This window comes from Canis lupus, chromosome X (assembly GCF_048164855.1).
Source record: "Canis lupus baileyi chromosome X, mCanLup2.hap1, whole genome shotgun sequence".
NCBI lineage: Eukaryota > Metazoa > Chordata > Mammalia > Carnivora > Canidae > Canis > Canis lupus.
The window spans coordinates 58,618,881-58,645,503 of NC_132876.1; the positions used below are offsets into that span (position 1 = coordinate 58,618,881).

The 26,623-nt window shown below is 34.0% G+C and overlaps 1 protein-coding gene across 4 annotated transcripts in view; it reads right to left on the reverse strand.

Moving 5' to 3' along the window:
- Positions 1 to 26,623, reverse strand: part of LOC140627314 (uncharacterized) — a 290,030-nt gene that overhangs the window by 74,440 nt on the left and 188,967 nt on the right. For all 4 annotated transcript variants that reach the window (XR_012026135.1, XM_072815491.1, XM_072815489.1 and 1 more), the window contains exon 8: positions 3,159 to 3,200. Coding sequence is in view for 3 of the 4 variants with exons in the window: in XM_072815491.1 (XP_072671592.1) it covers positions 3,159 to 3,200 (42 nt within the window). In the remaining variant the exon portion in view is untranslated. The remainder of the gene's footprint in view (positions 1 to 3,158; positions 3,201 to 26,623) is intronic.

The following is a 26,623-nucleotide window of genomic DNA, read 5'->3' on the forward strand; positions in this document are numbered from 1 at the left end:
GGAGTGATTATGATATATCAATATATGTTTATCAATTGTAACAAATGTACCACTCTGGTGGGGGATGTTGATAACGTGTGAGGCAATGCAAGTGCGAGGTTAGGGAGTATATGCAAAGTCTCTGTACCAACCTTCCAATTTTGCTGTGAACCTAAAGCTGCTCTTAAAATAATTTTCTTAAAAAATCCTTCCATAAAATATGTTCAGAACAACTTACTCATAATTTCCTTAAACTGGAAATAATAGGAATATCTATCAACATAAGAAAGGATAAACTATGATATATTCATACAATGAACTTCTACATTAACAATATAGAGGGAAAAATCAACTGAAACCAAAAGTTGACATAAAAAGCATTATGCTGAATGAAAAAAACTTTATAAAACTATATAATGTATAATTTCATTTATATGAATTTCCAGAATTGTCAAACTAATCTGAAGTGTAAAAATTCAGAACTGTGGTTGCCTTTTGGTGAAAGGGTGGGGACATGGGGGAGAGGCATCAGAAATAACTCAGAATGGGCATGAAGGAACTTCCTGAGTAACAGTAATGTTCTATATTTTCACAAGTCTTAAACAGGTGCATGTTTTTGCCAAAGCTCATAGAATAACACACTTAAGACTTGTGCATTTTATTTTTTTGTAAATTCTATCTATAAAATTGAACTGAAAACTAGTATTGAAGGTTCATTAATGATGGTCATGCTTTAGTATTTGGTGTGATATATACTCATTTCTGCAAATTACTTTGAAGTGCATCATAAAAAATAAGATTGATGGGTGGGTAGACTGAGGGATGGATAGACAATGGATATTTCATAAAGTAAATATCATAAAATATTGTTTGTAGAGCCTAAGTGGTATGGATATGGGTTTTACTATATAGTCTTTCAACTTTTCTATACGTGTAGAAATTTACATCATAGTATGTTGAGGGATAAAAATTTAAGTCTTTACAGCGGCCCACTACCTATATAATAACCACTTTATCCATTTGCTCTTAGACCTCAGCTTTGATATTCTACTTCCCACTCTCCTGTCTACATTTCACTCCAACCACGTTGGCCTCCTTGTTACTTTTTAAAAAATTTTAGGCCTTCTTGTTATTCTTAGAATACATGAACCTTGTGCCTTTCTCATAATCTTTGTTTTTTATGCCCTCCACTTTGAACACACTTCTTCCATATTGCCACAAAGTTAGCCTTTCATTTTCTTCAGGTCTCTTACTTTCTTTACATCTTTGCTCTCAACCTTTTCAGTGAGGCCTTCCCTAACATTCAACTATGATTGCTAGCACCTGATCCTATTCCCTCACTTTATTTTTCTCTATAACATTTATTGTTATTTGACATACCATATATTTCACTTATTTGTTAAACTTGATTACAATAGGCATATGTGTCTATTTTGTTCCTAGTATACTGAACAGTGAAGGTCATGTAATGTATGTTCAGTAAATACTTGTTGAATGAATGAATTAGAATTGTAAAAGAGCTGAATAAGTGGTAATAATGAAATTTAATATGGTCAACTATAAAACTTTTATTTTTTTCTCCAAGTTTTTATTTAAATTCCAGTTAGTTAACATATAGTGTAATATTAGTTTTAGATTTAGAATTTAGTGATTTATCACTTACATATAACACCCAGTGCTCATCACAAGTGCCTCTTTAGTACTTATCACCTATTTAAACCACCCTCCACAGATCTCCCCTCCATTAACTCTCAGTTTTTTCTTTATAATTAAGAGTCTGTTTCCTGCTTTGTCTCTCTTGTTTTTTTTCCATGTTCATCTGTTTTGTTTCCCAAATTCCAAATATGAGTGAAATTAAGCAGTATTTGTTTTTCTCTGACTTATTTCACTTAGCATAATATTCACTAGCTCCATCCAAATCACTACAAATGGCAAAGGAATTAGTATCAGATGTTTTCTTCAGGATGAAGCAACTTTTTAAAAATTTTCTTTTTAATGTTATCTTAATTCCAATATAGTTAACACGCGGTGTTATGTTAGTTTCAGGTGTACAATATATTGATTCAATAATTTTATATATTACTCAGTGCTCATCAGGATAAGTATATTCTTAATCCCATTCACCTATTTTACCCATTCCCCCAACCACCTCCGCTTTGGTAATAATCTGGTTTGTTCTCTAGAGTTGAGTCTGTTTTTATTTTTAGTTTCTCTCTTTTTTTCTGCTTTGTTCAATTGTTTCTTAAATTCCACACATGAGTGAAATCATATGGTATTTCTATTTCCCTGGCTGACTGACCTATTAGCAATGAACAGAACAAAACAAAACAAAACAAATAAGCTAAAAACTGTTCTTACACCAATTGCCATTATATATGTTTGAGCCTGTTAAACTTCCTTCAAATGAATACTAGATTGGTCTAGAAAGAACCTATAATCTATTGGTCTAGAAAGGTCTATAATTAAATATTTCTAGTTATCCCAGCCACATCTGAAATACTTCATGCAATCTGTAACTCTAAAGAGTGCCATCAGATTCTTTTCTAAATAAAAATGAAGTTACTCAAGGCAGTAGGTACAGGTTCAAGATTTCTTTGGTCGAACTTATCTAAGGAAAATATTTCCTCAACAGAGGTGTTTTATGAATATTAGTTTCTCTATGTCAATATCTGATATACATATTTTCAAAGAACTTTGGCTTTATTAAGTGTATTAAGGTCTGTTCTCTTTGATAATTAAAAACTCCAAAGAGCAGTTATAGTCTCCACCAAAAGAAAGCAGTATACAAGCAAATTATTTCTGAAAGGAAGAGTGTTCCAAATCAGAAATGAAATAAAAGAATTATTTTTGTTCTTTCATAATATGATGAAAAGATACCACTCATATTTGCCCATTATAATTACACATTTTTCAATTATTCATGGTTTATTTTTGTCTCAAATTTTAGAATATTATCTTTAATTTTTAATTTAAAATATTTAATTTTTCCTTATTGCATCCAATTTTGTTTGGTACAAAAGGTAAACCAAAATATGCTTTAAATACTATATATGTATGCATCTATAGTTTTACACGGAGTACTAAAGAAAATATAATTACTTAGTACTCTAGTACTAAAAAGAATAGAGTATATGTGAAATATTTTATTTTATAAAACAAAATCTGAGAAGGCCACTTACCACATCTATCATATCAGATTCCATTTCATAGCTGAGATCAGACTATAAGAAAAAACAATAAAAAGTTAGTGTTGTTCATATAAAATCTGTTATTCCTTTAAGGGTACAGAATAAATATTGAATGATAATACTAACGTGCTTCAAATAATCTATTTCAAAGTTATAGAAAGGCATCTTTCAGAATCTGAGGGAATAGCACCAATCTGAGAGCCTGTTTTTTTTAAATTTTTTTGAGAGCCTGTTTTTTAAAAAATGGCTTTTGCCTATTTATATTTATTGTGATTATGATACATTTGGACTTATTCTACCATCTTATTTTGTCTTCGGTGTACCACAGTTTTGTGTGCTCCTTTTATCCGTCTTCCTTGAATTTTTAAAAAGATTTATTTATTTATTTCAGGGAGAGCACAAGTGGGAGGGGCAGAGGGAGAGGAAGAGAAAATCTCAAACAGACTCCATGATGAGCATGGAGCGTGATGCTGGGCTCAATCTCATTACCTGAGATCACATCCTGAGCTGAAACCAAGAGTCAGACCCTTAACCAATTGCACCACCAGACACCCTGATTTTCCTTAATTTTATTAAAATTTTCTTTATTTTCTACTCCAACGGTCAGGACATTACACATTCTATGCACATACCTTAACATACAATATAGTGATTAAACACTTACATACAATACCCAGTGTTCATTATAACAAATGCACCACTTAATCCCCATAAACTATTTAACCCATCCCCCATCTACCTGCCCTCTGAAAACCATCAATTTGTTCTCTAGTTAAGGGTCAGTTTCTTGGTCTCTCTCTCTATTCTATCCCCCATGCTCAATTGTTGTTTCTTAAATTCCACATATGGTGAAATCATACAGTATTTGTCTTACTCTGACAGACTGATTTTGCTTAGCATAATACTCTCTAGCTCCATCCATCCCACTGCAAATGGCTATTTCATTTTTTGTGGCTGAATAATATTCTATTGTATACATATGCTACATTTTTTTTATCCATTCATCAGTCAATGGATATTTGGGTTCTTTCTATAATTTGACTACTGTAGATAATGCTACTATAAACATCAGGGTGCGTGTATCCCATTGAATTAGTATTTTGTATCCTTTGGGCAAATAGCAAGTAGTGCAATTGCTGGATCATAGAGTAGTTCTATTTTTAACTGTTTTGTGGAACCTCCAAACTGTTTCCCAGAATGGCTATACCAGTTTGCATTCCCAAAAGATTGCCAGAGGGTTCCCCTTTCTCCACATCATCACTAACACCTGTTCTGTCTTCTGTTCTTGATTGTAGCCATTCTGGCAAGGTGTGAGGTGGTATCTCACTGTAGTTTTGATTTGTATTTCCCTGATGATGAATGATGTTGACTATCTTTTAATGGGTCCATTGGCTTCTGGATATCTTCTTTGGAAAAATGTCTATTCATGTCTTCTGCCCATTGATAACTGGATTATTCATTTGGGGGGTGTCAATTTTATAAGTTCTTTATATATTTTGAATGCTAACCCTTTATCAAATATGTCATTTGAAAATATCTTCTCCCATTCCATAGGTTGCCTTTTAGTTTTGTTGATTGTTTCCTTCAGTGCACCAAAGCTTTTTATTTGGTTAAGTTCCAAGAGTTTATTTTTTGCTGTTGTTTCTGTGATATCAAGAAACATCTAGGAAGAAGTTGCTATGGCCCATGTCAGAGACACTACTGCCTATGTTCTCCTCTAGGACTTTAATGGTTTGCTGTCTCACATTTAGGTCTTACATCCATTTTAAATTTATTTTTGTGTATTGTGTAAGAAAGTGGTACAGTTTCATTCTTTTGCATGTTGCTATCCAGTTTTCTCCAGCACCATTTGTTGAAGAGACTGTTTCTTCCCATTGAACATTCTTCCCTATTTTCTTGAAGATTAATTGACCACATAGTTGTGGGTTCATTTCTGTGTTTTCTATTCTGTTCCACTGACCTATGTGTCTATTGTTGTGCCACTACCATACTATTTTCATCACTACAGCATTGTAACATAACTTCAAGTGTGGAATTGTGGTGCCTCCAGCTTAGCTCTTCATTTTCAAGATTGATTTGGCCATCAGGGTCTTTTGTGGTATCATTCAAATTTTTGAATTATTTGTTCTAGCTCTGTGAACAAATGTTGTTTGCATTTTGATAGGGATTGCATTAAATGTATCGATTCCTTTGGTAGTATAGATATTTTAACAATATTTGTTCTTCAGATTCATGAGCATAGAATGTCTTTCGATTTCCTTATATCATCTTTAATTTCTTTCATCAGTGTTTTATAGTTTTCAGAATACATGTCTTTCACCTCCTTGGTTGAACACCACTTAGTATAAATTTTACATGATATATATTTTTCTATCCTTTCAGTGTCTACTATGTATCCATACATGTAAGGTATAATTCTCATAAAAATCATTTAGGTCTATTTTTAATACAGTCTTAAAATAATTTGTCTTTTAAGTGGTGTGTTAAACTATTTACATTTAAGGTGATTGCTGATAGAGTTGCATTTATAGCTATCATTTTTAAAGCACTTATTTTGTCTTTGTTTTATCTGTTCTTTATTTCCATTTTTCTCATATATTAATTTTTTACTTCTGCAATCTTCTTTTTAAATTTGAGGATAGTTGACACACAATGTTACATTAGTTTTAGAAACACATGATGTTTCATTTCATATTCTTCCCATGGTTATTGTAGAGTAAGTTTTTAAAGTGTGGTTTGTGAAACTGTGTGTCTTCAAAATCTTTCAGAGCTTCATGAGGTCAAATTTATTTTTATAATAATGACAGCATTTGACTTAATAGCTTTCATTATTCATTAGTATAGAGTGGAGCATTCTAGAGGGTTATACCATGTAATATGATGACATGTAAATTTGGAAGCCATATGAATATCCAAATATCTTCTATTAAATCATAATTAAAGGTTTCTGAAAATTAAAAAAATGAATTCTTATTTTTTGTTTTAGAAATTAGTAATTTTTAAAAAATATCCTATTTATTTCTATAAATAATCATTTATCATTATGACATTATAAATAACACATTTGAATAATTTATTAGGTTGAATTTGTTTCCAAATTTGCTTATTATTTGTCTTAAGTTTTTGTTTTATGTATGTATGTATTTATTTATTTATTAAAGATGTTATTTACTTATTCAAGAGAGACACAGAGAGAGAGGCAGAGACAGAGGCAGAGGGAGAAGCAGGCTCTTCAAAAGGAGCCTAATGTGGGACTCTATCCAGGGACCCTGGGATCACACCCTGAGCTGAAGACAGATGCTCAACTACTGAGCCACCCAGGCGTCCCTGAAATAGGTTTTGAATTTTAATTCCAGTATATTTAGCACATAGTGTTATATTAGTTATAGATGTAGAACATAGTGATTCAACAATTCTATATATAACTCAGTGCTCATCATGATAAATGTACTCATTATCCCCTTCACCTATTTCACTCATACCCCCACCCAATTCCTCTCTGGTATGCTTTATTTTAAAAGAGTACTGTCTCTTTCTTTTAAAGATTTATTTATTTATTCGTGAGAGAGACAGAGAGAGAAAGGCAGAGACATAGGCAAAGGAGAAGCAGGTTCCTCACGGGGAGCCTGATGTGGGACTCGATCCTGGATCCTGGGATCATGCCCTAAGCTTAAGGCAAGCATTCAACCACTGAGTCACCCAGGCATCGCAAAAGAGTCCTCTCCATTACAGTATTTTTTTTTCAACAAGAACATTTTTTTACTTGAAGCATACTTCAGAGTACATGGTTCTAAAAGATACATAGAAAACATTCAATCCCAGAAAAACAGAATACATATTTTCTTCAAGTACACACAGAAAAGTCACCTGTTTAACCTGCATATGAAATGAAATAACAAATACCACAATTTTAAGGAGCAACTTCAACTACAATCCTATGACACTTAATATCAACAATAAAACAAAGCTGGGGGGAGGGCAGGGAAATATGGCAGAAGAGTAGGAGTCCTCAATTCACCTGGTCCAACCAACTTACCTAGATAACTTTCAAAACATCCTGAAAACCTACAAATTTGACCTGAGATTTAAAGAGAGAACAGCCAGAATGCTACAGAGTGAAGGGTTTTCACTTCTAGCAAGGTAGGAAGGTGGAAAAAAATAAATAAAAAAGAATAAAGTAGGGGTGGGGCACCACGAGGAGCTGGGCTAAAGCAGAGTGGCAAAAGCCTCTAGGACTGGAAAGCCCAGCCCTGGAGAAGTGGGAACTTTAAAAATCCACAAGGGATTTTTCCCAGACAGAAAAGTGCTTAGCAGGGAAATCAGGCAGAATCTCAGGAGGGGCAGTGAAGCCTCTAGATTCCCAGAATCACTATAAGAGGAGGTGCACCCGGGGGAAAGCACACCGCAATCCACGGACCAACCTCAGTAAAGGGCTGGAGCGGGTAGCCCCTGGGGCATTTGGGAGAAGCCAGGGGGTTAGGTGGGCCAGTTCCAGACAGAGGTGGTGGTGCCCAATTGCCTTTGGGAGCTGCAGCCCGTGGGAGGGCAGGTCCAGCAGCACAGGGCCATGGATCCCAGGGCACCCAAGCAGATAAAGCCAGGGATCCTGCATTCACCCTGGGACAGGCAGAAGCAGGGAGGGCACAGGAAAGCGAAAACACTCTTGCCGCTAGGCACCCCCAAGCTGTCCAGAGCAGTGCGCTGGCACTGGCCCCAGGAACATCTAGGCCAGTGCAGACTGAGAGACTGTAGTTACTAGCAGGGAGCTGACTCCAGACCTGCAAATCTGACTGCCGCCATTGTTGTTTTCCCTCCTTGTTTCACCTTGTGCCTGGGATAGGTTGGGCCACCAGGGAACAAAGGTCTCACAGGATAGACAGCTCACAAGAGCCCAGCACCTGGCAAGGGGGTGGGACATCTCCACCCAGGCACACACACCTGAGAATCAGCAAAACAGACCCCTCTCCCAGAATAACTGCTGGAAGAACAGGGGAAGAGCAAGTTCTTGACCATGCAATGCTGGAAAGTTTCAGGACCAAGGGAAAATCGAGGAAATATAGTATATAGAACTAGAGGATCCCCCCATTTAAATTTTTTTTCCTTTTTCCATTACAATTTGTTTTTATATCAAACTAAACATTTTCAATATTTTTTCTCTTTTCCCACCTTAACTACAATATTTTACTAGCTCTTTACTTTTAAGTTTCTTCCTTTTTGATTTTCATATTTCTACAATTACATGTTTTAGATATATTTTTCATTTCTGGATTCCCTTCAACATATTCAATTTAATTTTGGGAGATATACGAGATATCAGGTTTTTTTTGTTTTGCGTTTTTTTTTGTTTTCTCTACCTTGTGTTGTTCTACAATGGCAGAAGTTAATACCTCTAAAACATGACCAACATACACCCAGAACCAAAAGGAATACTGTGCTGGTTCATTCTATGAGATTATATTATTTCTTCATTCCCATTCTGCCTCCCTATTTTATCTTGTTTATGTTTTGGTGGTCAGTGTTGGTGATATCTACAAGTATTGCTGGTGTGTATAAATTTGGGACTGAGCATCTTCTATCATACATAACTTAATACCCTCAGAACCAAGAGGATCACCTTCTAGGCCCCCTCAGGTAGACTACATTCTTCCTCCACTACAACTTCATCACTACTACCATCTCCCAAACCCAATTTTTTTCTTTTTTCTCTTTTTCTTCTTTACTTTTTTCCCCCTTCTTTTTCTTCTTTTTCTTTTCTTCTTCTTTGGGATTCTTGGCCTTTAATTTTTTAACTTTATTTTAAAATTTGTTTTTAACTTTAGTGGTCCTTTTGTTTTATTTTGTTTTGATCTTTGTTTTCATTTTCTTGTCTCTGACCTCAGAATCATCTAGGGTGAAATTTACTTAGGTCATGGTTGATATTCTTGACTCAGCCTGCTCATACAGCCACCCTGCCTGAGCAAAATGACTAGAATGAAGAACTCACCATAAAAGAAAGAATCAGAAATGGTACTCTCTGTCACAGAGTTACAGAATATGGATTACAGTTCAATGTCAAAAAGCCAATTCAGAAGCGCAAAGCTACTGGTGGCTCTGGAAAAAAGCATAAAGGATTCAAGAGACTTCATGATTGAATAATTTAGATCTAATCAGGCTGAAATTAAAAATCAATTAAATGAGATGCAATCCAAACTAGAGGTCCTAATGATGAGAGTTACTGAGGTGAAAGAGTGATCAACATAGAAGACAGGTTGATGGCAAGGAAGGATACTGAGGAAAAAAAGAGAAAAGCAATTAAAAGACCAAGAGGGAAAGTTAAAGGAAATAAATGATAGCCTCAGAAGGAAGAATCTACATATAATTGGGGTTCCAGAAAGTGCCGAGAGGGCCAGAGGGCCAGAAAGCATATTTGAACAAATCATAGCTGAGAACTTCCCTAATTTGAGGAGGGAAACAGGCATTCAGATCTAGGAGATAGGTTCCTCATCACAAAATCAATAAAAACTGTTCAAAACCTTGACATTTAATAGTGAAACTTGCAAATTCCAAAGATAAAGAGAAAATCCTTAAAGAAGTGAGAAAAAAGATATTCCTAACTTACATGGGGAGAAATATTAGATTAACAGCAGACCTCTCCATAGAGACCTGGTAGGCAAGAAAGGGATAGCATGATATATTCAAGGTACTAAATGAGAAGAACATGCAGCCAAGAATACTTTATCCATCAAGGCTTTCATTCAGAATAGAAGGAGAGATAAAGAGCTTCCAAGATAGGCAGAAACTGAAAGAATATGTGACCACCAAACCAGCTCTGCAAGAAATATTAAGAGGCACCCTGTAAAAGAAGGATGAATCCCAAAGAAATAATCCATAGAAACAGAGACTGAATAGGTATTATGATGACACTAAATTCATATCTTTCAATAGTTACTCTGAAAGTGAAAGGGCTGAATGATCCCATCAAAAGATGTAGGGGTTTGGACTGGATAAAAAGTAAGATCCATCTATTTGTTGTCTACAAGAGACTCATTTTAGACCTAAGGACACCTCCAGCCTGAAAATGAAAGGTTGGAGAACCATTTACCATTCCAATGGTCCTCAAAGGAAAGGTAGGATAGCAATCCTCATATCAGATAAATTAAAGTTTAACCCAAAGACTGTAGTAAGAGATGAAAAGGGATACTATATCATGCTTCAAGTGTCTATCGTACAAGAAGACCTAACAATCATGAATATTTATGCTCCTAATATGGGAGCTGCCAAGTACATCAATTGATTAATAACCAAAGTAAAGACAGACTTAGATAATAATACACTCATAGTAGGAGCCGTCAACACGGCACTTTCTGCAAATGATAGATATTCTAAGTACAACATCACCAAAGAAACAAGGGCTTTAAATGATACACTGGGCCAGGTGGATTTCACGGATATATATATATCAGACTTTCCATCCAAATGCAACTGAATACACATTCTTCACAAGTGCACATGGAACTTTCCCCAGAATAGACCACATACTGGGTCACAAATCAGGTCTCAACCAATACCAAAAGATTGGGATTGTCCCCTGCATACTTTCAGACCATAATGCTTTGAAACTGGAACTCAATCACAAGAAAAAATTTGGAAGAAACTCAAACACATGGACGTTAAAGAGCATCCTACTAAAAGATGAATGGGTCAACCAGGAAATGAGAGAAAAATTAAAAAGATTCATTGAATCTAATGAAAATTAAGATGCAACGATTCAAAATCTTTGGGATACAGCAAAAGTAGTCCTGAGAGGGAAATACATGCAATACAAGTCTCCCTCAAAAGAAAAAAAAAATGGAAAAACTCAAATACACAAGCTAACCTCACACCTAAAGTAACTGCAGAAATAACAGCAAGTAAACCTACACCAAGCAGAAGAAGAGAGATAATAAAGATTTGATCAGGACTGAATGAAATAGAGACCAGAAGAACTGTAGAACAGATAAAAACCCAGGAGTTGGTTTTTTGAAAGGATTAATGAGATAGATAAACCACTAGCCAGGCTTATTTAAAAAAAAAGAGAGAGAGAAAAGACTCAAATTAATAAAACCACAAATGAAATAGGAGAGATCACAACCAATACCAAAGAAATACAAACTATTTTTAAAATACATTATGAGACTTTCTGCTATGCAATGTCCACAATAGTCAAACTGTGGAAGGAGCCTTGATGTCCATTGACAGATAATTAAAAAAGTAGTTGTGGTATATATATTCATTGGAATATTACTCAGCCATTAGAAAGCACGAATACCCATCATTTGCTTCAACATGGATGGAACTAGAAGGTATTATGCTGAGTGAAGTAAGTCAATCGGAGAATGACAATAATTATATGGCTTCACTCATACAAGGAGTAGAAAAAATAGTGAAAGGGATTACAGGGGAAAGGAGAGAAAGTGAGTGGGAAAATTGGAGAGGTTGACAAAACATGAGAGACTCCTAACTCTGGAAAATGAACAAGGTGTAGTGGAAGGGGAGGTAGGGGGTGGATAGGGTGACTGCATGTTGGGCACTGAGCAGGGCACTTAACATGATTAGCACTGTGTGTTATACTATATGTTGGCAAATCGAACTTCAACCACAAAAAATATATATCTAAGAAAAACAAAGCTGGGAAATTAAAATGCATATATTAAATATTTAGTATATAAATATTAAACAACAAACTATTGCATAAGCAATGGGACAAATAAGAAATCAAATGGAAAATTAAAATGTCTCAAAACCAATTAAAAATAAAACACAATATTGTAAGACATATGGGATGCAGCAGAAGTACATGTTAGAGTGAAGTTTATGCTATAAATTATTTAAAAAAAGTTCAAATAAATGACATTGCACCACAAGGAATTAGAAAAAGAAGAAACAACTAAAATTTAGTAGAGGAAGGAAATAATAAAGAAAAATAATAAATAAATAAAATATAGAACAGAATAAACAACATGACATCGAAAGTAATGACCAGTTTTTCCAAAAAAATAAATGAAATTGGTAATGCTTTAAGTACATTAACTATGAAAAAAATAAAGAGAAGAATCAAGAACAAAAATGAGAAATGGATGAGAAAACAATTCCACAGATAACCACAGAAATACATACTGTGATAAAAGATTACTATAAATGATTATATACTAACAAATCAGATAACTTAGGAAAAAGAAAACACAGATAATTCCTACAGATAGATAAGTTACCAATATTTAATCATTAATGTTATATACAAGAAATAGTAAATCTTAGGCCAGTAACAAGAATAAAAATTGAATTAGGAATCAAAAATCTCCTAGCTCAGAAGAGCCCAAGACCACATGACTTCATTGCTGAATTCCAGCAAATATTTAAGAAATAAAAATTATGACAAACTTTATCAAGTTTAAGGGAAACACATAGAGGGAACACATTCAACATCCTTCCAGAAGGCCAGTACTACCCTAACACCAAAGCAGGATTAAAAAAATACAAGAACAAGAAAGTCTAGTTTGTCTTATATAATTATTGGTACTCTGATTTTCTTGTGATATCTGTTTGCATGATAAATGTTTCTCCACTCCCTCACTTTCAGTCTACAATGTCTTTAGGTCTAAATTGCCTCTCCTTTAGGTGGCATACAGATTTCTTATTTTATTACTATCCATTCTGACACCCTATGTCTTTTGATTGGAGCATTTAGTCTATTTACATTCAGAGTAATTGTTGATAAATATGTATTTATTGCCATTTTATTACTTTTTTTTCATTGAATCTGGAGATTTTCTTTGATACTTTCTTTTCTTTGTCACTTTTGGTCTCTCCTTTCCACTCAAGGAGTCATCTTCAATATTTCTTGCAGGGCTGGTTTAGTGGTCATGAACGCCCCTGGTTTTTGTTTGTCTGGGAAACTCTTTTTCTCTTCTTCTATTCTGAATGATAGCCTTGCTGGTAGATTATTCTTGGCTGTAAACTCAGCATATTGAATAGACCATTCCACTCCCTTCTGTCTTGTCAGGTTTCTGTTGAGAAATATTCAGCTAGCCCTAGGAGTTTTCCCATGTAATTTAAGCTCTTTGGTTTTTATGCTTTTAAGATTTTTGCTTTATAACTGTATTTTGCAAATTTAATTATAATTTATCTTGGTATTCAAATGCTTTTGGTGATTTTTAAGGGAGTTCTCTGCCTCCTAGATCTAGATATCTATTTCCTTCCTTGGAATAGGGAAATATTCTGCTATTATTTCCTCAAAAATTTTTATCCCCGTTTTTCTCTCTTTTTTCTGAGACTTCTATAAAATGAATGTTATTATGTTAGATAAAGTCACTGAGTTCCCTAAGTCTCTCATGTTGCATAATTCTTTTGTGGTCTGATGAGGCTTCCCTTCTCTGTCAAGCTTGCCTGTGTCCCAGCATGGTGGGCCTCTCTCCCAGTAGACCAGCACAAACCCTTACCCATGACATGTCTCCCAACCAGAGATTTCTGCAGGGCCTCAGCTCTGGTGGAGCTGGTGTCAGTTCTCATTTCACAAGCAGACTAAAGCACACCTAGTTAAAAGTCACCATATTCAGGTCAGGTTCTAAATACTGCCTAAATGAGGCAAGAGAAGCCTCTGTAGATGACTGGCCTGAAAGACAGAGCAGCCAAAATATAATAGCAGAGTACATGCAACACACAGGCCCTGGGCAGCAGGCCTTGGGCACTATGACCTCTTCTTCATAAGTCCATTACTTTCAGCAGCAGGAGACATAATTGGGTTTTGTTTTTTGTTTTTTGTTTTTTTTGGTGTTTTTTTTTTTTTTTTCACAGAGAAGGCCAAGACTTAGACAAAATTCCAAGACAGAGGAGTTTATCCCAAATGAAAGGAGAAAAGTCCTTGGCCAGAGATCTAAGCAAAACCCATGTAAGTAACGTGGCTGAATGGAGAATTTAAAGCAATAATCAGGGCATCCGGGTGGCTCAGTGGTTGAGTGTCTGCCTTTGCTTCAGGTCATGATCCTTGGGTCCTGGGGTCAAGTCCCTCTGTCTATGTCTCTGTCTCTCTCTCTGTGTCTCTCATGAATAAATAAATAAAATCTTTAAAAAAATAAGGCAACAATCATAAGGATATTCACTTGAGAAAAGAATAGAAGATATCAGTGAGACTCTTACAATCAAGATAAAAAAAGAATCAGGTAGAGAAGAAGAATGCAGTAAACAATATTGGAAACAGGTTTGATGCAATGAATGGCAGGCTGGAAAAAGCCGAGGAACAAATTAGTGACCTATGAGACAAAATAATAGAAACTAATGAAGCTAAAGAAAAAAGAGAAAGAAGAATTATACAATACGAGAATGGTGTGAATTTCTTTAGAGAGAGAAAGAGTGCACACATGTGAATGGTGGCGGGGGCAGGGCAGAGGGAGAGGGAGATAGAAAATCTTATGTAGGTTCCACATCCAGCATCGAGCCCCAACACAAGACTAGATCCCATAGCTCTGAAATCATGACCTGACCTGAGATTAAATCAAGTTGGACACTTAACTGACTGAGCCACCCATGTTCCCCCAGTGTGAATTTTTAATATGGAAGTTATCAATAATTTTAACCTACATAAACGAAGCCCCATTGAAGTACAAAATAATTTTTAAAGTTTTAAATAGTTTTTCAGACAAAAAAATTAATAACTGCTGCACTAGAGATTACACTATGTGTCTGATTTATTTCAGTTCAAACTAAATTAGTAATTTTACCACCTCTTAAATGATATCTAGCATTTTACTAAAGGGTTGCATTGTTGTCATTTTCTAACTATTATTTTATTAATAATTTTATTAATATATTTATATTTTATTAATATTTGCTCTTGTTTTATACAAACAATATTATTTATATTTTAACAATATATTTTCCATTTCTGGGATTGTTCATTACTTATTGCAGTTTTTTACTTTCATCTGAGGTAATTTTCTTTCAGACAGGAAAACTCTATTTAGCCTATTGCAAATCTGTAACAAATTCTTTTAGCATTTATTCTTATCAAAATATTTTCATTTTGCCTTTATTTTTGAAGGATTTTTATATATATTCATTTTTCTTTACAATTATGTAAAGTATAATTTGGCAGGGATTTTTGCCTTTCACTATTTTAAATATAACATAAAATTTTCTCCTGGCTAGAGTGACCAATCATTCTGGTCTCTTAGCCCAGGGGAAATTAGAATGTTTTGTCATCTGACTTTTGGATTCCATTGCTTCTGCAGAATAGTCAGCTATCAATCATATTGTGATTTCTTTGAAGAATGTTTTCTTTTTCCAACTGATTGTAAGGGGTTTTTTATTTTTATTTTTCAGTAACTTGAATGATTTGACTGTGATGTATGTAGGTAAGTTTTATTTGTTTATAACCTGCTTATGTTTTGATGAACTCCTTTAGTCTATATTTTATGTATGTCATCACATTTGAAAAAATATTCTTGGTCATTATTTCTTTAAATGATTTTCCTGCATCATTCTCTCTATACTTTCTTTTTGAAATATGAATTATGTCTATGTTGGAATGTTTGAGCATGTGATATATGCTCTGTTCTCATTTTTCCATCCTTCTTTTCTTCCAGTGCTTTAGTTTTAAATTATTTTCAATTGACATATGTTCAAATTAGCTATTATTATCTACTGTTGAATCCATCTGGCCACATAGCTTTTAATTTCTGATATATTTTTCAGTTCTAGAATGCACAATTAACTATTTTATAGTTAAATACATTTTAAATACCTTTAATATTTATTCATATTTTCATCGATTTTATCTTTTTCTCTATTTTCTGTATATATTCAACAGCTTGGTCTACTATAACAGATTCCACAGAGTGAATGACTTAAAAAAAACAAGCATTTATTTTTCATAGTGCTGGAGGCTGGGTAGTCTAAGTTCAAGGAGTTGGCCAATTCCGTTCCTCATGAGGGCACCTTTCCCTATTTGAAGATAGCCATTTTCATGTATCCTCACACAGCGGAGGGAGAGAGATAGTGAGCTCTCGTCATTTCATCCCCTTATAAGTGTACAAATATCATCATGGGGCTTCCACTCTCATAACTTCATCTAAACCAAATTACTTCCTAAAAGTCTCACCTCCAAATACCACCACACCTCCAAATACCACCATGTTTGGCATTAGGGTTTCAACATATGATTTGGGGATAACACAAACATTCAGCCCACAGCACTTTAATATAATAATCATAATTATTTTGGAGCCCTTTTATGACAACTCCAATATCTGGATAATTCCTAGTAAGCTACTATTGGATATTATTTTTTTCTTATTAATATTTTTGTGTATTTGTATATATGATAATTTATATATTTCAGATACTGTAGATGATACATTGCAGATGCTATGGATTATGTTATTTTCCTGTAGAGTGTGTTAGATAATATTGTTGCAGAAAGTCAAATTACCTCGAATCATCTTGCTTGTGTGATGTGGTTTTAGACTTTATTAAGATGATTCTCCTGGAGAGGGGCTTAACCATAAAATAGGGCCTTTCTGTGGTCTTACTGAAGACTCTGGGTGTTCATAATACCCTGGGAATGTCTAAACTCCAATTTCCATCACCCAAGAACTGTGCAGCCTCTGAAATATCCCCCTAGCATTGTCGTCTAGCAGCTGTTTTCTGATGGATCTACCAGAGTCTTACTCTGAAAATGCAATGCCTAGAAATTGGTTAAATAAACAAGAGAAATTTTATTAATATTCTCATAGCTCTTTCTTTGTAGCCATTTCTTCTCTTGGAATTACCTCTTCTTCTAAGTCCAATTACCATGGTGGCCCTGAAATTATCTTCCCAATAGGGCTGCTATCCTGTACTTCTGCTCTATTTCTCTCAACTGTGGTTTTGTGAAAAACACCCTCATGAGGAGAAAACTCAAGGTAAATTCTGAGCTCACTTCATGCATTTTCCTTTTCTCAATATTGTAGCCTTGATTGTTTTCCAGTGCTTGCAAACAGTCACTGTATATATTTTGTCCAGATTTTTTTAGTTTAGTTTATTTTTTTCTGGTAGAAGGGTAATTCTGATACCAGCTATCACTTACCGTAGCTGGTGCACTTACCATACCTCTTGCTTCCTATTTCTTTCTTCAAGATTCTTTTAATTGATAGAAATTATTAATTTATTATAATTAATTATTATAAATTCTTTTAATTATTTTTTCATGTAGGCATGCATAAACTGCAATATTTTTCTGAAAATATTCTTATTTTGTCTTTCTTAAGCTTAATAATTCTAATTCAACACATTATTTTTGTCAGAATTTAAGATACTTTTGTTCAGAATTTAAGATATTTGATTATCTTCTGACATTGTTTTGTTATTACTCTGTCATTTATTATGGTTGATTTGTCTTAATATCTAAAATAGATGTTAAGATTAGTTTATTTAACTTTGATGGTATGTATTTTCATTATTCTGTATGTTGGTATGAATGTAATTCTTTCCTTTTGTTTATTTTACTTTTTTTCTGTTGGGGATATACTTACTTTCCTGTATCAAATGATTCAAAGTTTAATTAAATTATTTTTTAAAATATTTATTTATTTATTATTTATTTATTTATTTATTTATTTATTTATTTATGACACACACACACACACACACACACACACACACACAGAAGCAGAGACATAGGCAGAGGGAGAAGGGGGCTCCTCACACGGAGCCCAATGTGGAACTCGATCCCAGACCCCGGGAACATGCCCTGAGCCAAAGACAGATGCTTAACTGCTGAGCCACCTAGGCATCCCTTTTAGCAGTTCTGTATGCCTTTTAATCACTATATTTTCAAATATTGTTTCATCTCCATTTTCACTGTTTTCACTTTTGGGAACTCTTCAATGCATGTTGAAACTTAAATTGTACATATTTTAATCTCTCTCCTATTTTTCATATCTTTCTACATAATAAATTATGGATTATCTCTTTAGATGTCTTTAATATGCATTTAAATCATCCTGTGAATGCTTAAATTTTACTTACTAAAAGTTTCTTTTCTCAAAATTCTATTTGGTTCTTTTTTTAGCTATTCCTGTTTTTTACTTGCTCTCTACTTACTTATATTGTGGGAGTTTCCTTAAACTCGTGTTTCTTTTCTTCTAATACAGTCCACTTTATGTGTAAGTGTCACCTGACTCTCTTCACATTAAGCTGTGAGAATTGGAGCTCAGGAAACTTGCCTGAGAAAATGATGGTACTGTGGATATTGCTATTGCTGCAAATATGAAAATCCATTGTCCCTGACAAGGAGTCTTATTGCTTCTGCTGAGAAGAGTGGAAGAAGACACAAATAAATGAAGAAATATATTCTTGGATTGGAGAATTATTCTTATTAAAATCTCCATATTACACAAATTATATATAAAGCTAACTCAATCCCTATCAAAATTCCAATGGCATTTTAAAAATTAAAGTATACTTCACATACAATGTTATATAAAATTCAGCTGAACAACACCATGATCTGACAATTGTATACATTATACTATGTTCACCATGATAACTGTAGTTACTATCTTTCAATATACATTGTTGTTAAAATATTATGACTATACCTCCTAAACTGTAGTTTTAATCCTATGAATTATTGATTTTATAACTGGAAGTTTGTACCTTTTAAACATATTCACCTATTTCACCCATTCCCCAAATCCTTTGCTTCTGGCAAACACCAGTTCTCTGTATTTATGACTTAGTTTCTAGTTTTTGTTTGTTTTAGATTCCACATGTAAGTAAAAAATCATATGGTATTTGTCTTTTTCCTTCTGAATTATTTTACTTAGCATGCTATCCTTTAGAACCATCCACATAGTCACAAATAGCAAGATATCATTCTTTATTATGGCTGAGTAATATTCCATTGTGTACACACACTCTCTCACACACATACCACCTCTTCTTTATCTATTCATTTATCAGTGAACACATAGGCTGTTTCCATATGCCTGCTATTTTGTAAAATGCTGCAATAAAGATGCATATATCTTTTCAAAATAGCGTTTTTAAAGATTATATTTATTTAAGGAGAGAGAGCAAGAGGAGTGGCAGGAAGGGCAGAGGCAGAGGGAAAGGAAGAGAGAGCATATTTAAAATAGACTCTGTGCTGAGTGTGGAACTTCATGTGGGGCTTGATCCCCAAGCCCTGAGATCATGACCTGAGCCAAAATCAAGAGTCAGATGCTTAACTAAGCCACCCAGGTGACCATGTTTTTGTTTTGCTTGGGTAAATACTAAGTACTGGAATTACTGGAACATATGCTCTGTTTTTAATTTTTGAGAAATCTCCACAGTTTTTCCAGAGCACATGCACCAATTTACATTCCCACTAACACTGCATAAGGATTTCCTTTTCTCCACATCCTCACCAACACTTGGCATTTCTAGTCTCTTTCACACTAGCCATTCTGACAGGTATAAGGTGATAGTTCATTCTGGTTTCAATTTCCATGTCCCTGATGATTAGTGGTGTTCAGCATCTTTTCAGGTGTCTGTCGACCATCTGTATGTCTTTACTGAAAAAAAAATCTATTCATTCCCTCTCCTTTTTTTTCTCTACCCATTTTTAAATTGGATTGTTTGTTTTTTTGGTGCTGGGTTGTATAAATTCTCTATTTTTATATTATATTTTATATTCTCTATTTTATATATCTTATCAGATATATCATTTGAAAACATCTCTCTTTTGGTAGGTTCATTGTTTTGTTGATGACCTCCTTCACTGTGGAAAAGATTTGTATTTTGGTATAGTCCCAGTAATTTATTCTCATTTCCCTTGTTTCCCTTGTCTGCAGATATTGATAAAAAATGTTGCTACAGCTAATGTTAAAGAGATAAGTATGCTTTCTTTTAGAAGTTTTATGGTTTCATACTTAGATCCTTAATCCATTTTCAGTTTAGATATATGTAGGGTGTAAGAAAATGGTTTACTTTGTTTTTTGTTTTTTGTTGTTGTTGTTTTGTTTTGTTTTGTTTTTTGTTTTTTGTTTTTTGCATGTGGCTGTCCCGTTTCCCCATCACCACTTATTGAAAAGAATGTATTTTATTTATTGTGTATTTTAGCTTTCTTTACTGTAGATTAATTGACTATATAAGTATGGATTTATTTATGGATTCTCTATCCTGTTCCATTGATCTACATGTCAATTTTTGTACCAGCACCATATTGTTTTAATCGCTATAGATATGTAGTATATCTTGAAATCTGGGATTGTGATACCTCCAAATTTGTTATTTTTTCCTCAAGTTTGTTCTAACTATTTGGGATTTTGTGGTTCTATAAAAATTTTAAGTTTATTTATTCTATTCCTGTTAAAAAATATTGGCATTTGATAGGAATTACATTTAATTTGTGGATTGCTTTGGGCAGTATGGACATTTTAACAATATTAATTCTTATGAACAATAAGCATGGTATAACTTTCCATTTGTCTTTAACTTTTTTCATCAATGTTATATAGCTTTCAGTGTACAGAACTTTAACCTCCTTGATTAAATTTATTCCTAGGTATTTTATTATTTTTGATGCAATTGTAAATGGGATTATTTTCTCAATTTCTCTTTCTGCTACCTTGTTATTAGCGTACAATAGATTTTTGTAGATAAATTTTGTATCCTACAATTTTGTTGAATTCATTCATTAGTTCTAATTTTTTTTTTTTGGTAGCATCTTTGGGATTGTCTACGTATAGTATCATGGCATCTGCAAATAGTAACAGTTATTTCTATGTTACCAATTTGGATGCCTTTTATATTTTTTATTGTTAAATTGTTACAGCTAGGGCTTTTAGTGCTATGTTGAATAAAAGTGATGAGAGTGGACATCTTTGTTGTTCTGATGTTAGATGAAAAGCTTTCAGTATCTTACCAGTCAGTGTTACATTAGCTGTAGGTGTGTCTCTCTGACTCACTTTAAGTTTTTATGATGAATGAATATTGAATTATAAAGTGCCTTTTCTGCACTTCTGAGATGATCATATGAATTCTATCCTTCATTTTAATATGCTATATGATACTGATTGATTTTATGAATATTGAACCATACTTCTATTCCTGAAATAAATCCTACTTGATCATAATGAATGATATTTTAATGTATTCTTGAATTCAGTTTTTTAATATATTTTTGAGGATTTTTCTTATGTTCATCAGGAATATTGGCCTGTAGATTTCTTTTCTTTTATAGTGTCTTTATCTGATTTTGGTATCAGGGAAATGCTGGCCACATTAAAATAATTTGGAAGCTTTCTTTTCTAATTTTTGGAATTGTTTGAGGAAAGTATGTATTAACTCTTCTTTGAATGGTTGCTAGAATTCACCTATTGAGCCATCTGGGCATGGACTTTTGTTTGTTGGGAGCTTTTCAATTATTGATCCAATTTCATTAGTAGTAATTGGCCTGTTAAAATTTTGTATTTCTTCCTGACTCAGTTTTTTTTTTTTTTGAAAATTATTTATTTCTAGGATTTGTCCATTTCTTCTAGGCTGCTCAGTTTGTTGACATATAACTTTTCATAGTAGTCCCTTATAGTCCTTTTTATTTCTGTGGTATTCTTCTCTTTCATTTCTGTTTTATTTAGTTGAGTCCTCTCTTCTTGATGAGTCTGGCTAAAGGTTTATCAATTGTGTTTATCTTTTCAGAGAACTAGCTTTTGGTTGCCTTGATTTATTCTATTGGTTTTTATTTTTATTTGTTTTCTATTGGTTTTTAATCTTTATTTATTTTTACTTTGATTTTTATTCTTTCCTTCCCTTTACTAACTTTGAGCTTTGTTTCTTCTCCTTTTTTTTCCCTTTAGGTGTAAGTTGAGATTGTTTATTTGAGATTTTCTTTGCTTCTTTTTTTTGAGATAGGCTTGTATTGCTATAAATTTTGCTTTTTGAACAGCTTTTCTTGTGTCCCAAGACTTTGGACTGCAGTGTGTTAATTCACATTTGTCTCCATGTATTCTTTTTCCTCTTGGATTTTTTTTCATTGACTCACTGGTTTGGTTTTTAATAGCATGTTGTTTAGCCTCCATGTCTTTGTGTGTTTTTTTACCCAGGTTTTTTCTCATAATTGATTTCATACTATTGTGGTTAGAAAAGAATCTTGATATGATTTCAGTTTTATTAAATTTATTGAGAATTGTTTTGTGATCTAACGATCTCTCCTGGAGAATGTTTCATGTGCAATTGAGAAGAATGTGTTTTCTTTTGTATTTGAATGATATACTCTCTATATATCTCTTGAGCCCATCTGGTCTATTGTGTAGGTCAAAGCTACTGTTTTCTTATTGATTTTCTGTGTGGACTGATGTAAGTAGTGTGTTAAAATGCCCTACTAATATTGTATTACCATCAATTTATTCCTGAATGTCTGTCAACATTTGCTGTATGTATTTAGATGGCCCTAATTTGGGTGCATAGATATTACAATGGCCATATTTTCTTGATGGATTGATCCCTTTATCATTATCTACTGTCTTTTCTTTGTTTCTTCTTATAGTCTTTGCTTTGAAGTATATTTTGTGTGATGTAAGTATTGCTATCCAACTTTATTTTTACTTCCATTTGCATGGAATATCTTTTTTGATCCCTTCTGTTTCAGTCTGTATGAATCTTTAGGTCTGGGTAGAGTATTCTTGGTTGTAAGTTTTTCTTTCTAGTACTTTGAACATATCATGCCACCTCTCTTACTGAAAAATCAGCTGCTAGCCTAAAAGATTTTTCCTCGTAACTATAGCCTCTCTTTTGCTGCTTTTAAAATTCTGTTTTTATTTTTAATCTTTGACCTTTATCTTTAACATTTTAATTATCTTGTGTCATGGTGTGTACCTATTTTGGTTCACCTTGTTTGGGACTTTCTGCACTTCCTGGATCTGGATGTCTTTTTCCTTTCCTAAATTAAGGAAGTTTTCAGCTATTATTTATTCAAATAAGTTTTCTGCCATTTTCTGTCTCTCTAATTCTGGAACCCCTATATAATGCAAATATTATTATGCTTGACATTGTCCTAGAGGTTTGTTAAGCCATGCTTCTTTTTTTGAGTTCTTTTTTTTTCTTTTTGCTGTTTCTCGTGGATGTGTTTCCTTGTCCTGTCTTTGATGTAGTCAATCTGGGTCTGAATTCTCTGATCTGTTGATTCCCTCTAGCGTATTTTTCATTTCAGTAATTTTATTTTTCAACTGTAATTGATTTTCATATTTTGTGTCTTTTTGTTGAAGTCCACAGTGAATTCATCCACTCTTTTTTCATGTTCAGTGAGCATCTTTATGACCATTATTTTGAACTCTTTATCAGGCATATTGCTTATCTCTGTTTCATTTAATTCTTTTTCTGAGATTTTATCTTGTACTTTCATTTGAAGTATATCCCTTTGTATCCTCATTTTGTTTGACTTTCTGCATTTGTTTCTATTAATTAAGTAGAATAGCTATTTCTTTTAGACTTTAGGAAATGGACTTCCCCTCTGTAGAATGCATGTGCCTAGTAGATTTGGCTGGCTTTCTGGAGCTCTGGCATGTGTTGATTAGGGTTCTTAGGGTACTATATGCTGGGGCCACCCTAGTGGGATGGCTGAAGCCAAAGGAAGCTTGGGCAAGGATATCTCAGGGTGCTCCATTCAGAAGGCAGGGGCTGAATGAGCAACAGGAGCTGAAGTAGATGTAGGCTTGGAAGTCCTAGGTCATTTCTCACTGTAAGTTCCCTGGTAAATCATACATAGCTGATGTAGGTATGGGCCTAGTGCATTCTGAGGTGCCTTCTGCCTGTGTTGCCTTGGCAAAATGACTGGGGCTCTATTGGTTGCTGTTCATGGGTGTCCTGGTGTGTTCCACTCAGGATTATCTGGGTGAGACAGCTGGAACTTGGTGGGTATTATGGAGGGGCATCTTAGGGAGATCACTGCGGGTGGTGTGAGCTAGAGACCCACACATGCCGAGGTGGCTGACTGGCTAGAGCACACTTCTGGTTACATTATCTAGTTGGAGGGGCAAAATAAACTGGCACTTGCCAGCCCCTGTGACCCCAGAGAGAGTTCCAGAAGTTCCCCCATCATTTGGCAGAGGACTAGGGTTGGGGATTATTTATAGTTTACTTCCTTCTTAAATGGCAGCTTTTTTCCCCTGTGCCCAAGGGATTTTGAAGCTACTGTGGGATAAGGGTCTAAGGAAACTCTGAGGTGGGGGGCAGGCTAGGGGACATGGATCCTGCTCCTACCTGCACTGTCAAGGTGGAAGGACAACATAAACAATGACACTCAACAGCCCCTATGACACTGGAGAGAGTTCCAGGAAGATTTTGATGTTTGGTGGAGGATAAGTTCCTTTCTTTTCCTATTGCCCTTTTAAGCCACAGCTTTTTTTTCTGTGCCCACAGAAGATGAATTTGCTCCTGGTCCTTTTGTACTCTCTCTCCCCCACTGCAGTTCACAGTACTGAAGGTGTTCCTATCATTATTGTGTCTGCATCTTTCTTGCTATTCTCTATGTTATCTCTCTAATTTTTGTTATTCTCGTGTCAGTTCCTCAAAAGGAATTTTTCTATATGTAGGCATAGATTTAGGGTATCTGTGAAGGAGGTGAGTTCAAAGTATTTCTAAACTTCATCATCTTGGAACTTCCTTCTAGTTTTTTATTTCAACCTGATAAATAACATCTACACAAACCTATACCTGAAATCATACTAATGGCAAGAAAGTAGATGCTTTCCCTTTAAGATCAGGGATAAGGCCAGGATGTCTTATCTTACCATTCTTATTCATCTTTGTACTGAAAGTCTTAGTTAAGGCAATAAAAAATGAAGTAAAAGATATACAGTTTGAGAATGAAGAAATAAAACTGTGTTTGCAGATGATATGACTGTCTATGTAGAAAAACCAAACTGACCAAAATTATTTGAATTAATAAGCAATTGCACCAATGTTACAGGATACAAAGACAATACAAAAGTCAATTACTTTCCTATATACCATCAATGAAAGATTGCAATTTGAAATATAAAAGACAACACTATTTACATTAAGAAAAAACAATATTTAGGTATAAATCTAACAATATATATGTATATATATAAGATCTATATGAGGAAAGCTATAAAGTGCAGATGAAATAAATCAAAGAAGATCTAAATGACTGGAAAGATATTTCATGTTCATGGATAAGAAGACAATATTGTTAAGATTTCAGTTATTTCCCCATGTTATCTCTAGATTTAACACAATTTCAATAAAAGTACCAGAAAGGTATATTGTGAATAAAACAAACTGATTTTAATGCTCATATGAAAAGGCAGAAAAGGTCCAGATTAGCTAACAGAGTATTAAAAAGAACAAAGTTGAAGTACTGACACTATCCAATTTCAATGTTTAATATGAAACTACATTGATCAAGATAGTATAAATAAAGTAACAAATAGATCAATGAGATACAATAGAGAGCCAAAAAACAAGCCCACACAAATATAGTCTACTGATCTTTGACAAAGAAATGTGCCAATTCAATGTTGAAAGAATATTTTCAACAAGTGGTACTAAAGCAATGGACATCCACATGGCAAAAAATAAATTTATAAAAATATAAAAGTTTTAGAAGATACAATAGACGAAACACTAGGTGACCTTAGATTTGGCAATAGGTTCATAGATAAATACCAAATGCACAAGTGAAATAGAAATGTGAAAATCAGACCTCATTAAGATTTAAAACATCTGCTGTGCAATAGATACTATTAAGACAATGAGAAGAGAAACCATAGGGTGGAAGGAAGTATTTACAAAACACATGTGATACAAAGAACTCAAAAATCTACAATAAAAAAAAACAAAGGACTCAATATAGATGTAGACAAAATATCTGGACACTTTATGTACATTGATATAGAGATGTCAAATAAACATCTGAAAAAAAAACATATATAAAAACCCATGGTGAAGATCATATTCAATGTTGAAAAACTGGGAGGTTTTCCTCTAATAAGAAACAAGACAAGAATGCCCACTATCATCACTTTTATTCAACATAGTACTGTAAGTTTTAGCTGCAGTAATTAGAGAAAAAAGAAATGGAAGGACTACAAATTGTTAAGGATATTATACATAGAAAACCCTAAAGACTCCATCAAAAAACTATTGGAATTGATAAGGAAACAGAAGGCAAGCTGAAGACAAAGCAGAAGCTGACCCTCTGCAACTACCCCCATGAAATATGTGTGACATTCCTCAGGCACTCCTCTTCCAACTCCCAAGTATATAATCAGCCACTCCTCCCGAGCGGAGGGCAGCAGCTCTTTTTGCCCACAGGTCCTGTCTCTGTGCTTTAATTAAACCAACTTTTTGCACCAAAGACATCTCAAGACTTCTTTCTTGGTTGTCTGCTCTAGATTTCACCCCACCAAACTTCACCTATATTCAAAAACTACATCAGAACTCATAAAAATTCATTA